The sequence below is a fragment of the Eptesicus fuscus genome, chromosome 14 (genome assembly GCF_027574615.1).
Source record: "Eptesicus fuscus isolate TK198812 chromosome 14, DD_ASM_mEF_20220401, whole genome shotgun sequence".
Lineage (NCBI taxonomy): Eukaryota > Metazoa > Chordata > Mammalia > Chiroptera > Vespertilionidae > Eptesicus > Eptesicus fuscus.
In genome coordinates, this window is record NC_072486.1 from 12,522,695 (window position 1) to 12,536,729 (window position 14,035).

Consider the following 14,035-nt stretch of genomic DNA (forward strand, 5'->3'; position numbering starts at 1 on the left):
GAGGAACACTGGCGTCCGCATGGCTCTGAGGCACTGTGGAAGTGCTCACTCATGTTTAGTAACTCAGCCGGGATCATTGACTTCTACCGGAAGGGGCCTAAATGACTTTTCCAGAAAAAGAATGCATTAGACTTACTACTTAGTGGTCTGAAACGAAGCGTGGCAGCCCACCCCCTTCTCCCAACACGCAGGGCGGTGTTTAACTCAATGTCCTTTATCCCCGCGCTCCACGGCGGACGGCGCAGCTGACGCGCCCGTGACAGAGCCGAGGACAGCTGGCTGTAAAGAGCGCGAGCTGCCGTCGGTTCTGAGTGCACGCCGTCCTGAGCCGGTGTGCTTGCCGCCCACAGCCACTGTGCCCTTGGAGAGGAACTTCCAGCCCTTTGTGCAGCTGCCGGAGCAGCAGCAGACGGCGCTGAGGGGCGTCCTGCAGGCGGTCCTGTTTGATGAGGAGTTACTCCAGGTCCTGGAACAAGTGGTAAGACCGGCGGCGTCTCGGTGTTCCGGAGATGTGGGCAGGCTGGACCTCTTGGGACGGGCTTTGGCCTGAGCTGGAGACAAAAACTGCGTTTAGGATTTCCCCACCTCTCTTGAACACGAAAGCTTTTTCGCTTCTTATCCCCAGGTCCTTAGTTCTAACTGCAGAAAGGTAGCCGATGCCAGGGATCTAGGTGTGTAATGGTTCCCTATGGCTGCTGTAACAAGTGACCCCAGACTTCTTGGCTTAAAACAATAACAGTCGATTCTCTGAAGGCCCGGAGGTGACAGCAGGGCCATGCTCCCCCAAAGGCTGGAGGGGAGGACCTCCCTTCACTCTTACCGCTCCTGGCATTCCTTGGCTTGTGGCTGCATCGCTCCAGTGTACACCGTCTTCCCATGGCCTTCTCCTCTGTCGCCTCCTTTTCTCTTTCTTAATTGACATCCACCAATGGACTTAGGGCCCGCCTAGGAGGATCTCATGCCAAGATCCCTACCTTAATTACCTTTGCTAACTACTCCAAATAAGGTCACATTCTGAAGTTCCAGAAAGACATATATTTGGGGATGCGGGGGTGGGGTGGCAACTGTTCAACCCCCTACAAGGGGGCTATGTGGTAGAGCCCAACAAGTCAACCTGTTTTATCTGGAACAGCCTGGAAAGAGGCCTTGGTGTTTTTCCGGGAGGTTGAGTTCCTTAACTATTAGTTGTAGAAACAGCAAGGGCCACACCAGCTGCCAAGCCCATCCACCTGGGCTTTCTGCTCTGCTTCCCTGCAGGAGGCTGGGGAGCTGTAAGCCTGATTCCCACTGTCGTCGTTTTTGGTCTGTATTTTCTTTTATGCAGAGTCTGAACTCTGGTTTTCTGATTTAATGCTTCAGGGCGTCCAGGAGAGCATCCCTATTATTTTTCCCCTCTCAAAACTGGATTGGGTCAGAAGAGCTTAGCGACGGAAACAGTCAGCAGCCAGGACACCCGCCGCTCTGGGGGCTGCAGAGCTCCTGGGAGGGTGTGCTGCCCCAAGGAGCGCACAGATGTTTAAAAGCCTCTACTGACTTTTACTTTCTCAAATGTCTCTTTCAAGAGGGAAATGTCAGGCCAGCATCAGCTGCCTGGGTGGCGGGGGCTCCGGGCTCTCATACGAATGCATCTGCAATGGCTGGGGGGGTGCCAGCTGGCCAGGGCAGCCCTTGCTGGCAGGACTGCCCACCCCCCACGCCGATGGATGAGGCTCCCTGGGCCCAGGTGGGAATGTGGCTGGGGCTGGAGTGTCGAGCTTAAAGCTTGAGAAGCATGACAGGACGATGCCTTCATGTTCCCCTCAGCTCTGCGTGCAGTCACTTGTCAGTCCAACCCGGCAGACCCTACCCTGGACGGCGCTACCCCACAGCCCCTGCACGCCCCCTCCCCTCGCAGTGCAAGAACAGCACCTGGCAGGGCTCGGGTTCCTGTCTCCTCGTGAGAAGGTCTATTAGGCTTGCTGTGCCTGGGAGATAGCAAAGGCTAGGGGCTGCTACATCACCTGGTCTCTCTTCTCCTCCCCTGCAGTGTGACGACGTGGTCAGCGGCCTGTCACCCTCACAGGCGATCCTGGGGGAGCTGAAGCCCCCCCAGAGGCAGAACCTCACAGCCTTCCTGCGGCTGGTGGGCTGCAGCGTGCAGGGCGGGCATCCGGGCCCCGCGGGGGCGGTCAGCGACCAGAAGCTCTTTTCCACAGCCTACTTGTTGGTCAGTGCGCTCGCAGGTACGGCACCGAGGGTCCTGTTGTCGCTGTGAAATCGCTTTGCTTCCTTTGGTGGAGTCTGGCCCACGTGGTTGCCTCCTTCCAGCAGTGGGCAGGGGAAGCGGTGGAGGTCTGCACCGTCCCCATGAAGTCACAGAGCCGAGCCTGGAGGCCCATCCACTGCCATCTCCTCTGCTCTGGGCAGAGCCCTCCTCTGTCCTCCCGGGGAGGGCCGTCTGCGGGCTCGCCCCTCACCACCCGGGAAAGCGTCTCCCAAATACAGCCTGTCAGTCGCGTGAGCCGGCAGTGCTGAGAGGCGGCGGTTCTCCCTCCAGGGTTTTGGTCCTTCTGACCCTCTTTACAAACCTGCCTCCCGAGGTGCAGCCATTAGGGCAGGGCGGCTGTGGAGAGCGTCCCGAAGGAAGCCCGAGGCGGCCTGTAGAGCGGCCCTCCCGAGATGAGCAGTGGCCCGCCTGCCGCTCCTCTACCCGTGGCCCCGAGCTCACCATGCCAGAGGTTTTAGTCCCTGTTCAGAAAGGCAAGACCCCATTTCCTGGTCCCCACAACTCCCCTGCAAGGGGGCAGGAGTCAGGGCGTTGAGCTCCTGATGCATTCAGGGTTCCTCCCTGCACAGCAACAGAGCCCAGGAATTTCCAGTTTTCAAAGAATTACAAAAGAGAATGCCCCTCCCAGGTCCATATGCTGACGAGTCGTACATTACATGCTCATGACTTATTTTTTAAAATTCTGAATGTATTGGGGTTATAATTACAGCTGCTAATGAATGCAGGAGGTGGAGGGAGCTCATTAATGGTCTCTGGGCCAGATGAGTCAGCAGGTGATCCGTTTTCTTTCCTTCGCCTTTTCAGCTCAAAGGCCGTGTCCCGGAGGAGTGGGTCCTTTCGGGAACTGCATCTGTTTTACGCGGGGAGGGAGTAAGACCAGTTGTGAATAGCACTGACCTGGATTTCCTTTCCCGGGGGCTTGTCAGTGTGGTGCCTGCACAGTCTTGGGTTCCAGAGGTCCGTGTGCCGTCCCTTCGTCAGGCCACACTAGGTTTTCTTCCTAAAAAGAACTAAATGGCTCTAAACCCAGGTCACTATAGTTTACTCCGCTCTCTGACACACACACACACACACACACAAATCTATGGTTGATCCATTGAGGAAACATGCTCAGAGAGGTGTATGCAAGGCACACCCCACATATGCAGTGACGTACCTCTCCTGTCACCAAATTCCAGGTTCCTACTTTTCCTTGCATCCCCCCGAGTCTGTGCAGTTCTCCCTGATGGGCACATCCTCTGGTGAACACACACCTGTTTTCACTCTACTTCCTGAAAGACCCTTTCTGCCTGTTCGGCACCCTTCATTCACTGAACAGGTATGAGCAGAACCGCTGCCTGGAGAGCAGGGAAGTATACATTAGGCAGAGCCAGGGCCGGCTCTGTTCCTACGGACGCTTTTATTTCTTAAAGTGACTGACTTGTGTCTTCTGCAGAAATGCCAGACAATGGAGCGGCTCTGCTGGGCACCTGCTGTGAACTCCAGATCATTCCTGCGCTATGTCACTTGGTAAGGAAGGGAGCTGGGGGTGGGGCAATGATGAGATGAACACCTCACAGCTGATAAAACACTTCCAGTCTTTCTCATCCTCAACAGCCCTTCAAGATAGGCGACTCAGGTATTATTACGTCCACTTTTTTACACCCACCGACGCCACATACCCTACCCTCACAGGAAGACTGAGGCCCAGAGAGAGAGGATTTGCTCAAAGCACTTGCCAGCACTTGTCCATGGACTCCAAGCCTTCTGCAGCACTGCAGGGAAGGAGCCAGGCCTAGTACTTAGCTCTGTACCACATTCACCTGGCAGGGAGGACTGATGGTCTCAGAGAGACGCTTCATTCTCTCTTAGGACTATCATTAGCTTTGTGCCCTCAGGAGATGTCATGGCTAGACCAAGAGTTAGGTAATGAGGAGCTTAGCTTAATCTCTGAGAATCAAGATTAAGCTTTTCCTCTTTAAACTACAAATTGGGTCATTGTTAGAAGGAAATGGGGCAGCTCCTCTCACGTAGCTCCTGCAGGTGTTGTTCAGCCTGAGTCAGTAACAGAGCACACCTGCCTGGATTATTTAAAGGCCTAGCGACCAAGGGCCAAGGCCAGCACGCTCTGCAGGCCCACGCCTCAGAGCTCGGCTCCCAGATCTGGGAAGCGGACATTGGGGCAGACTGCCCAGCCAGGGCCCTGAGCTGGGACACATCCGGGGAGACCTGAGCACGGTGGTTGGGGCCTCTGGCACTGCTCTGCACGGGACGGGCATCTGAGAGTGCGGCCAGGCACCACGCCAAGGAACAGTTTAGTGTCATTCAGCACCACAAGCAGCTCTGGCGCCCGGGGGAATGCTGCATTCCTGCTCTTTGACCACAAAAACGGAACTACTTGCCAACGTGCCGGCATGCGTGTCCTGCGGCAGCTGAGGGTAAAAGCTGGTGGTGTAGTGAGGTTACGGAAACGATACGTTTCCTAGCTGGCTGTCTGCAGTGACGAGCACGCAGCAGCTCTGCTTTTGTAGCCCAGCTCCGTTTTCAGCTGAGTGCTTAGCGAGTCCACAGAAAAAGAAAACGCTGCAGGACCCCATCAGCGAAGCCCCTCTTCCTTGCAGGTCAGCTCTAGGCTCTGACCTTTGTGCCGCCCTTAGGAGTTCCAGGGCTACTCGGCACAAAACTCCCCACCCATAGAGTCCTTTGTCCGCCTTCATGGACTGCTCAACACAGACAGAAACCCTTTAAAGAAAAAGACCTTCCTGGGCATCTTCACACAATCGCCCCTAGATACCGCAACAGCTCTTAAGACAGTGAGGTTCCTGCCCCCTGTCTTGAGGAATTTAGGTGTCGTGTTTCCTACAGGCACTTACTTAGAAAGGGGTGTAAAAACCTACCTTGTCTGGTGGCCAGAGTAACCATGGAGGCTCTCCTTTTGGGAGAAACACATCTGCCAAACTGGTAAGAAGGCGAGTTAAAGCCATCCACAGAGTTAATTTCACCCCCCCTTCCCCCGAGACTGTCATCTCTTTTATACCCAGAAGTGCCTCTGGGCGCGTGGGGTTGGCAGAGGTTCAGAGAAGGAAGCTGGATGCTGCCCAGCACGTCTCCCTCAGACCTGAGCCCGCCGTGCTGCTGGCAGCCGTCAGCTGTGCCCATGGAGCTCGTTCTAAAATCGTGGCCCGTGATGCTTGTGTTTAAAGAGCAGGTTAATCCACTCTCTAAAGCACAATTGACAGTTTACCGACTGGCCCAAATGGTAACGCTAAGCCTGTGGTTTCACTGCGAGTTGTATTTGGCGCATCTACAAGGTGTAGGCTTGTAAGGCTGACTTTGACCATAGACACCCGAGTGCTTTTGTATTCCAGTGAGTGCCGCCCTTCCGCCAGCGGGCGCGCTGCACACGTCTTGGTAAGGTTGCCATTGCTGAGAACACTTCGGCAATTCTTTACTCGTGCATCCTTTAAAGCAGGCGTCCTCAAACTACGGCCCGCGGGCCACATGCGGGTGTTTTTGCCGTTTTGTTTTTTTACTTCAAAATAAGATATGTGCAGTGTGCATAGGAATTTGTTCATAGTTTTTTTTAAACTATAGTCCGGCCCTCCAACGGTCTGAGGGACAGTGAACTGGCCCCCCTGTTTAAAAAGTTTGAGGACCCCTGCTTTAAAGGCTTTGCTTTTTTTTACTGTCTACATTCCTAAACTGACCTGGTCCTGCATACCTATTTAAAAATCAAATCTACTGGCAAATTTATAATTACTGAAGATAAAGTGTCACAGGCACCGTCAAGACCCCAGAAAGCAAAGTTTCCAATGTTTTCAGCGGCTGCAGTTGGAGCAGCGACCTCTCTGAAGGTCTAGCTCTAGGCAGGGTGGCGGGTGAACACAACAGGCCAGGTCTCTGCTCTCCTGAGCGGCGCAGGTTTCAGTTAAAGACGAAGCAGTGATTGTCAAGAAGAGAACTGCAGACGTAGGGGCAGATGGAGACATTATGATGATGTGCTGGTGGCTGGGCTATGGAGAGGGGATTAGGTCAGGCCCTTCTGATGTTGCATTTCAACCAAAAACCGAGAGACGAGAAGAAAGGTCTGTGTGGAACTCTGGAGGGAGAGTCTCCAGGTAGAAGGAAGGACGAGAACAAAGGCTCTTGAGGCAGGAAGCATAGAGTAAGCCATGGTACCTAGCCCTTGGAGGAATTCGTGCACATATTCTAAAACCTTCATTTAAAAACCCAACAAGCCTACATGTGTGTGTTCTACTGGCTTAAGATCTAGTAGCAGGCAGAGTGCAGAGAGGAGGGATTTAGGACTCCAGATGCCAGCAGATTGGAATCATCAGGCCTGGGTCACATACCTCTTGTTACATCTTCATCTTAAGGGTTTTCTGGCTCCATTTGGGAAATGTAAAAAAACAAACTGTTTTCATAATTAGCTAGACGTGCACTGCTATCCAGCACTGAGGATTGTCTGTACCATGTTTCAGTGAAGTGTCTAACATGTGCCGTTTCAGCTCTGTGCACTGTCTCCTGGTGGCAAGTCTGACCTTGAAGACACAGCCCTGGCTCCTCTGAGAGACACGGAGAGGTTTGGGATTGTGCAGCGCCTGCTTGCCACAGTCGACATCAACCTGGAACGACAACAGTTGGCCGTCAGGGCTGTCACCTACTACGTCCATAACCTTTCCCCCCTCGCTCTTTACGTGAGCCTGACCGGACTCCGCGCTTTAGGCCGAGCGCATCAGTGACGTCACAGGTGAATCCCAAGCTCACGTCATCAGCCGGGGCTGGGCACTTTCCACACCGTTCAGATACCACTTTGGGGCTTAGTTCAGAGCCAAGTTAAAAGTCAAGGAAATGAATTCACAAAAGAATGTAAGAAGTGAGTTTTTGCACTCGCAGTCACCCTGAGGTTAGCCACCAGGTACTCTGTAAGCGCTTTCTTTTTGGAAGAGGCCCTCCTGCGCTGGGGACCCCGAGAGCAAGTGCAAGCCCACACCCGAGGAGCTGGACGAGGGCTGCGAATCCTAACCCAGCATACAGTCAGACCTTTATTCTACAGAAAAATGGGTACTCCCCCTTTCTTCCTGTTAGCCCCTTCTGTTTTTGTATGACACTCTGATCCAAAATTCATTTTAAATTGTGAACGCTGGGGAGGCACCTTCTCTCCATTGAAGGCTACGTTTTGAACGTTCTGTATGCTCTTCAGTGACTAAACAATGAAGTGTGAACGCTACTGGAGTACATATATTCTGCTAAATAAAATTATACTGAAAAAGTCTAATAGCAGGCCGCCTTTCCGAAGGGGTCTAGCAATATGCAGTTTACCTGACTTTACCATGCTTCAATGAACGTACTAATTCTATGTCAAAAACAGTGTGCTGATTCCCCACACATGATGGGTGTTTAATTTATAAAATACATATTATGTCAGAGGAAACGCTGAACGGTGTGGGTTTGCCTTTTCTTGTTTCCACAGCTTCTATAACTAGCCTGGGCTGTCCCCTGGTCCCAGTGCTAATGTCCCCTGGCACCTGCAGCCACTTGCTCTCCCTCAGCACCACCGAGTGCGCCTGCTGCGAGGCCTGTCCAGCGTGGGCGCAGGGCGGCCGTGGGGAGCAGCGTGGTTAGAGAGAAACGTGCTACGCGGCACATGTTTTCCACCTCAACTTCTTCCCGCTCTGAAGATTTTAATGCTAATGAGGCAAATAACCCTTTCATCACCTCTGAAAAAGGAGAATCATCCTTGTGCAAGTACTTGCATAAATAAACCTATGATCCGTGAGAAGAGAAGAAAACTGTAAACGGGATGTGTAATGTGAGTCTAACTTGTGTGAGAAATAGAGACACAAGTAGCGCCATGCATGGGACAGGAACCTCACTGACGAGTTCACTAGAAACCCAATGGGCTCCTCTGGGGAGGAGGGAGGGAGAGGCTGAGCAAAAGGCGGGAGAAGGGGTGGCTCACCCTTCTATTCCGGTTAGAATTTTGTGTGTATTATCCTTCAGACAATAATAATAAAAAAGCCTACACCAGAGCGCGCACACACACACACAGACAGACGTCAGACAGAAAGGGAAGGTGCCATCCCAGCAAGTGTAAAAGCCTGGGTTACATCGAACAGGCGACTAAGGCATTTTGTCTCTTAGCTGTGCCACAGCTGCCCCGACACTGGCCAGTTACCCTGTTGGATGGTGACTTAAAACTTAGCTACTGGGAAGGATGTAGCCTGAGGCTGCACCAGGTGCTCCGGGCCCCCCGAACCGAGCTAAGCAGCCTAAACCTGTGGTAATCTGTTCCTGTGCTGATAGAAAACTCACGGGTAGTAAAGGACAGACGTCCTCACTTAACGGCGTCCATAGGTTCTTGGAAACTGCGACTTGAAGCAAAACAACATGTAATGAAGCCATTTTAAACCATAAGCTAACTGATACAAACACGAGACAAGTTCCTATGGCCTATTCCTGGTCACAAAAGCATCACCACACTTCTAAATAAAGATCGCAAACACTTCAAATATTAAACAATGAAACAGGTGAGCTATTCAAACATGTAAGAAAGAGGAATAAAAACAGGAACGATTTTCCAAAGCGACGATGCCAGTTCCTGGTCCCAGGTGGCCGAAGCCTTCCCAGCAGCTCAGGGCGCGAGGCGGGAACCCACCTGGACAGGTGCCCTTCCATCGCAGGGCCGCTCACACCCACACACAGACGGGGGCAGTGCGGACACGCCGATTAATCCAACACGCCCATCATTGGGATGTGGAAGGAAACCGCACACCCAGAGAAAACCCACGCGCAAACCACAGACAGTGGCTCTGGCCAGTAATCGACTTCCCCCTCCCTCATCAACGTTAGAATAAAACGACAATGAATGAAACCACGTTAACCCAGGAACTGCTGCATATCACGCTGATTCTTTGGGAGACATCAGAAATACACTGAACTAGCAATTTCTCAAGGATGAGGTATAGGATCCCAGAAACCAGCTGGGGAAAGAGTAGCAAAGTACCTTTTCTGGACACAGGCTTCCCGCAGGCACCATGGTCACGCCTCCATCGCTGGGCCAGCCAGGTGGGTCCGCCTTCTCCACCTCTTTCCCGCCAGGTGTCTCTGGGCAGCGGTCCTGCCGGCATCCCATGCCCTCTAAGCGGAGAGGCCTTTTCTTGATCCTGCATTTTAACCTTCTCCGTCTTGGAACTTCTTTCCTTGAGTAAGTTGTGTTTGAAACTTGGGCTGGCATAGAAGAAATAATGGTTAGGGTTTCCTTGTTAAAGAGGAGAGGCAGGTGAAAATTTATAAAACTATATTACATTAGAGGCTTTTTATAAAAACTATTAGCATTTAAAAGAAGTTTCCAAAGCTAACCTCATAGACTTTGTATTTTACTGTCTGTAAGCCTCAGTTCTACTTATAAATGAAACACTACATTTTTCCAATATTAAATATTTATTTCCTTTTTACATACAAAAATATTTTACCAGGCATATGGAATTTCACAGATTGAACATTTCAATAATTTTTGTTTGGGGCAGTATCTGGAAATATGTGAAAAGAAAAATTTTATAGGGATAGCTTCTGAAAAATCAATAATCGTATTGCAGAAAAGTTTTATTTATACAAGGACAGTAATATTTCTTTTACACAGGACTTAGCAATACAATTACTTGGAAAGCAGTAGCAATTAGTTTTTCTTTTTAAACTTTTTCATCAGAAACTTACTTTAGCAGCTTGTTTAGCTTTGATGTTTAGGTTGCCAACAAGATTTTGTCCTCCGTTAAAAAAAAAAAAAAGTCCTACCATCACTTCACAGACTAGAGGTTAAAAAAGAGCATGCATCTGTGTTCAAAATAAAGGCATACCAAGATGGAGTGGGGGAATCCCCCAAAGCAAGGTTTTCACAACAAATACTCGTCATGGGCCCTCAGGGACAGGCAGGAAACGACGCGTGGTGCCCGCCCCTCGTGCTCACTCCTCTACAGCAAAACCCGAGGCGCCACTTCCTTCCCAACCAGTGTTACTGAAGAGACGGGGGCCAGTTCCTTTTTTAAAGACAGCACACGGCCAAGGGAACTGTCCGTCTGGTGTTCCAAGGACAGAGGGAGGTGAGCGCTCCCTGAGTCTGGTTCTATGTGGAAACACGGAGGCATTTCCCATTTGGACCGCGTTTCTGAACAAGCTGTGTGCGCCCCAGGCAGTGTGACTAACCCCGCTGCCCACCGCTCCTCTGTAAGGGGAAGAGGAAGGCCACATCCTCACAGCTGAGGTTTTCACTGCTAAGCGCGTTCCCTCTTCCGCCACGCTCCCAGGCCGCCTTGACTAATGTGAGAAGCAAATTTCAGGCATGGCCTGTCAGATTTATGCCTCTCCCCTGGCTTGCTATTTCTGAAGTACAACATGGACCTCAACTTCCGACTTTTAAAAGCAGGCCTTTGGGCTTCTGCTCTATGGTAGCTTGTTCAGTGGGACCCAAAACAGGCTTACAAGCATCGAGTCTTTCATCTCCCAAGTTATAAGCACCATTTACGTTCACTGTAGATGTGTTCATTTAGTTTGTGCTGAAGATTAGAAAATAATAAAAGCTAGTAGTAAAAAAAAAAAAAAGAGAGAATCTCCGCTTCTGACAGACGGACTTTGGTGTGTGGAGGTCAGTTACCATCATAACGCTGCACCGCCAGCCAGCCAATGGCTGTGAGGCATCAGAGAGGGTCACTGAACTGTATTCGGTCCCCAATGACCTGAGAAACAGACCCCCTTCAGAATTAATACCATCAGTTAAACAGCATGGGCTGCGGCGACAAGTTTCAGGTGTAAGAGCCGGGTAGAGCAGCTTTGAGGGGCAAAGATCAGTGTGCCTTGTGATGTAAGAGAGCACTGCACTGCTTACTTAATTGATCTGTGAGTGGTCTGGTGGGCAGCTAGGACTTGCTAAGCGTTTCAACTTGGAAAGGGACTCTAAACTAACACGGACCTCCTGCCCTGGGCCACTGAGGGCGGAACAGACCCTCTTCCGGCTCAGAGCGGCTTTAGAGCTGGAGACCAGAGTCCAGGATGGTGTGCACCAGGTTCTGTTAGCCCCGGAAGAGGGCCACTTCAACAGAATGAAACGATAAGTAACCTCAATGCAAGCGCAGACATATAACAAACAGACCAAGTAGACTTCCTAGTTTAGCAGTTACCACCTCAGAACTACAGATTACGTTTTGTAATTTAAGCTGAAGACAAATATTAAGTTAGCCTTATTTAACAAATGGAATATTGAAAGTAAAGGGACATAAAAATGTTACAGAAGGTCAGGAGTCAGAATTAGGATCTCAGTCATTTTTACCAAAAGAGCAACTTTTAAAGAAGGTCGTGCAGTATACTGCAGAAGTGAAAACTATGCTTTTAAATTCTTACCTTAGAACATTAGATATCATCATTTCCTTCACTATTTTTGGCGATTAAAGACTCATTTTTTATTCTGTGCACTAAATCATTCCAGGAACACAGAAAGTAACGTGACAGATTATGGGAAATATTTTAAAAATGAATAAAACTTGAAGCTAACAAAAAATTATTTAAAAAATAATCTTACCTTAAAAAATTATGTAACTGTTCTTCCTCAGCTATACAATGTCTATTTACATAAAAATGAATATGATGCTGAATTATTAGTCAATGGAATTCATTCTTAAGTTTGTGAATAATTTTCACTTGTACTATATACAATAATCTTATCATTAAAATAGTGAATCTGTCCTAAGAACTCAAAATACATTATAAATGTTATTACATGAATTCTCACAGCACATCCTTTGGAACAAGAGGAGGGCAGGTACCATAATCTCTAAGCCTGAACCATGTAACAAATTCATTAGAAGGTTTAACTAAGAATTTCCCAAGAGGTTTTCATCTAGCACGCTCCTTTTTCCTTAAGGAAATTAAGTTATAATGTTAACTTTATGGGCTTAATACTTCATTTATTTTTCAAAAAGGAAATTAGTACCTGGCTCAAGGTAAGCCCTTTCAAACAAAGTGAAAAAAGTTCCTGAATGCATAAGAATTTGGAAGTAATCAAAAATTTAAGAATATTAGTTATAATTACATGGGTGAATATATTTAGTTTTATTATTCATGTATTTTGGGAGAATTTTACATATTCTACACATAGCTGTGTGTGTGTGTGTGTGTGTGTGTATATATGTATATATACACACACACACACACACATACATATATATGTTATATATATATACATACATATATATAAAACATATATATATATATATATATATAGGCTCAAACATTTAAAAAATGACCTGCTATCTATATACACAAAATTTCAGGATTGCCTTTTCCATATTTAGCATAAAGGTTCATTATTAAAAAATTATTGGCTCTCTAGCTTGTGATTTCTGGAAAAATTGAATATTTTTTCAGAAGTTGTAAAAGTGCAATGTTAAGCAGGTCATTATTTTGATCAATTTTCAAACTTTTATGCTCAAATGTTTACCAATTCAAAACAATTGTACCTAACTCCATGTCTATCCATCTTGAAAATCAACCCCAATCATGATCATGACACTTGTTATACATAAAAATAAGTACCAATTTAATAAAATTTTAAAGTAAAGATCATAGTTATTGTTATTAGGATATTATGGTCAAAACAACTGGCCATAATCTATAATGCCACATTATTGTATTTTATTACCAGTTTGTATTTTCTAAATTTGTATTAATTACCAAATTTGCTCTTTTAAGGAAAACGTGTCCTTATCAGCAATTATAAGTAAACTTTGCTAAATTAGAGAATTTAGGTTCAAGTTACTTTTGCTGTAGTCATATTGGGTTTATGAAAACGATTTTTAGTAAGCTATGCTCAGCAATTGTATAGTTAGAATTGGCAAGAGTACATCAAGCCCTGATGTATTGGATTCTTGGTATTACCCAAGCATCAAAAAGAAATTGAGAATGCACAATCAAGGCATGGCTGTAATCAAGGTGAAATTCCACTTACAGCACATCACATATATTCCAGTAGTTAGGGTTAAATTTTACTTAACCAGAGACATCAACTCTGGATATTTTTACATTTGAAAGTGAAAGATATATGTGTAACTACAGGTATATGAATAGTCATGCCCTGAATGCGGATACTCGCCTGCCCACAAGTGATCCTCGGGTCATTAATGTCCAAACAGGCACAGCATGTTTCCCAAAAGCATAAGCATGTGTGTGCGCACTGTAACTATTAGCAATCGTTCAACATCAGCAAAGCTAATCATCTTAGCCCTACTCACTGCTGCGGGAGAATCCTGCGGCCGCTGGGACTGCTTGCCCCGAGATCTCTGTGGTTCCTGCAGACTCAGGTTCAGTGGCTTTATTGAGATACATGAACGTTTCTAAACGTATTCTCTTCAACTCTGGCTTCTAGGCTGAAATGAACTAAACTGTGTTGCTTATTTCATATTAGTAGGGAACTAGTGTGTATTAACTAAGTAGTTTCTGATGAGTACCATTTGTAATAGAAATAACTTCTTTACATATAGACTATTTTCTAAATAATCTGCACTTTATCCCATAAGATAAAGCTAAAAATACACATGATGTAAAAATCACCTCTATTTTGCCAAGATGATTGAAATAATTTGTGGATAAGCTGTTTGTGCTGCTACAAGGATCCCAAAGCTGTTCACAGACGAAGGCACACGGAGAATGTGGAAATGAAATTCCTCTTAAAATTTACAATGAGTGGGAACACTAAGTCACAGGACCTCACCTCAACACTGTGCTTGATTCTTGTTGCTCGGA

The 14,035-nt window shown here is 47.8% G+C and overlaps 1 protein-coding gene across 8 annotated transcripts in view; it reads left to right on the forward strand.

Annotated features, from left to right (window-relative positions):
- GSDME (gasdermin E) overlaps positions 1–14,035 on the forward strand; it is a 46,070-nt gene that overhangs the window by 31,028 nt on the left and 1,007 nt on the right. For 5 of the 8 annotated variants that reach the window (XM_054726006.1, XM_054726002.1, XM_054726003.1 and 2 more), the window contains 4 exons: positions 351–478; positions 2,027–2,222; positions 3,702–3,775; positions 6,754–7,686. In XM_054726006.1, the coding sequence (XP_054581981.1) occupies positions 351–478; positions 2,027–2,222; positions 3,702–3,775; positions 6,754–6,987 (632 nt within the window). In that variant the 3' untranslated portion in view covers positions 6,988–7,686. Of the gene's footprint in view, positions 1–350; positions 479–2,026; positions 2,223–3,701; positions 3,776–6,753; positions 7,687–7,718; positions 7,902–14,035 lie in introns of those variants that run through there. The other 3 variants (XM_054726007.1, XM_054726008.1, XM_054726010.1) reach the window with 3 other exon arrangements.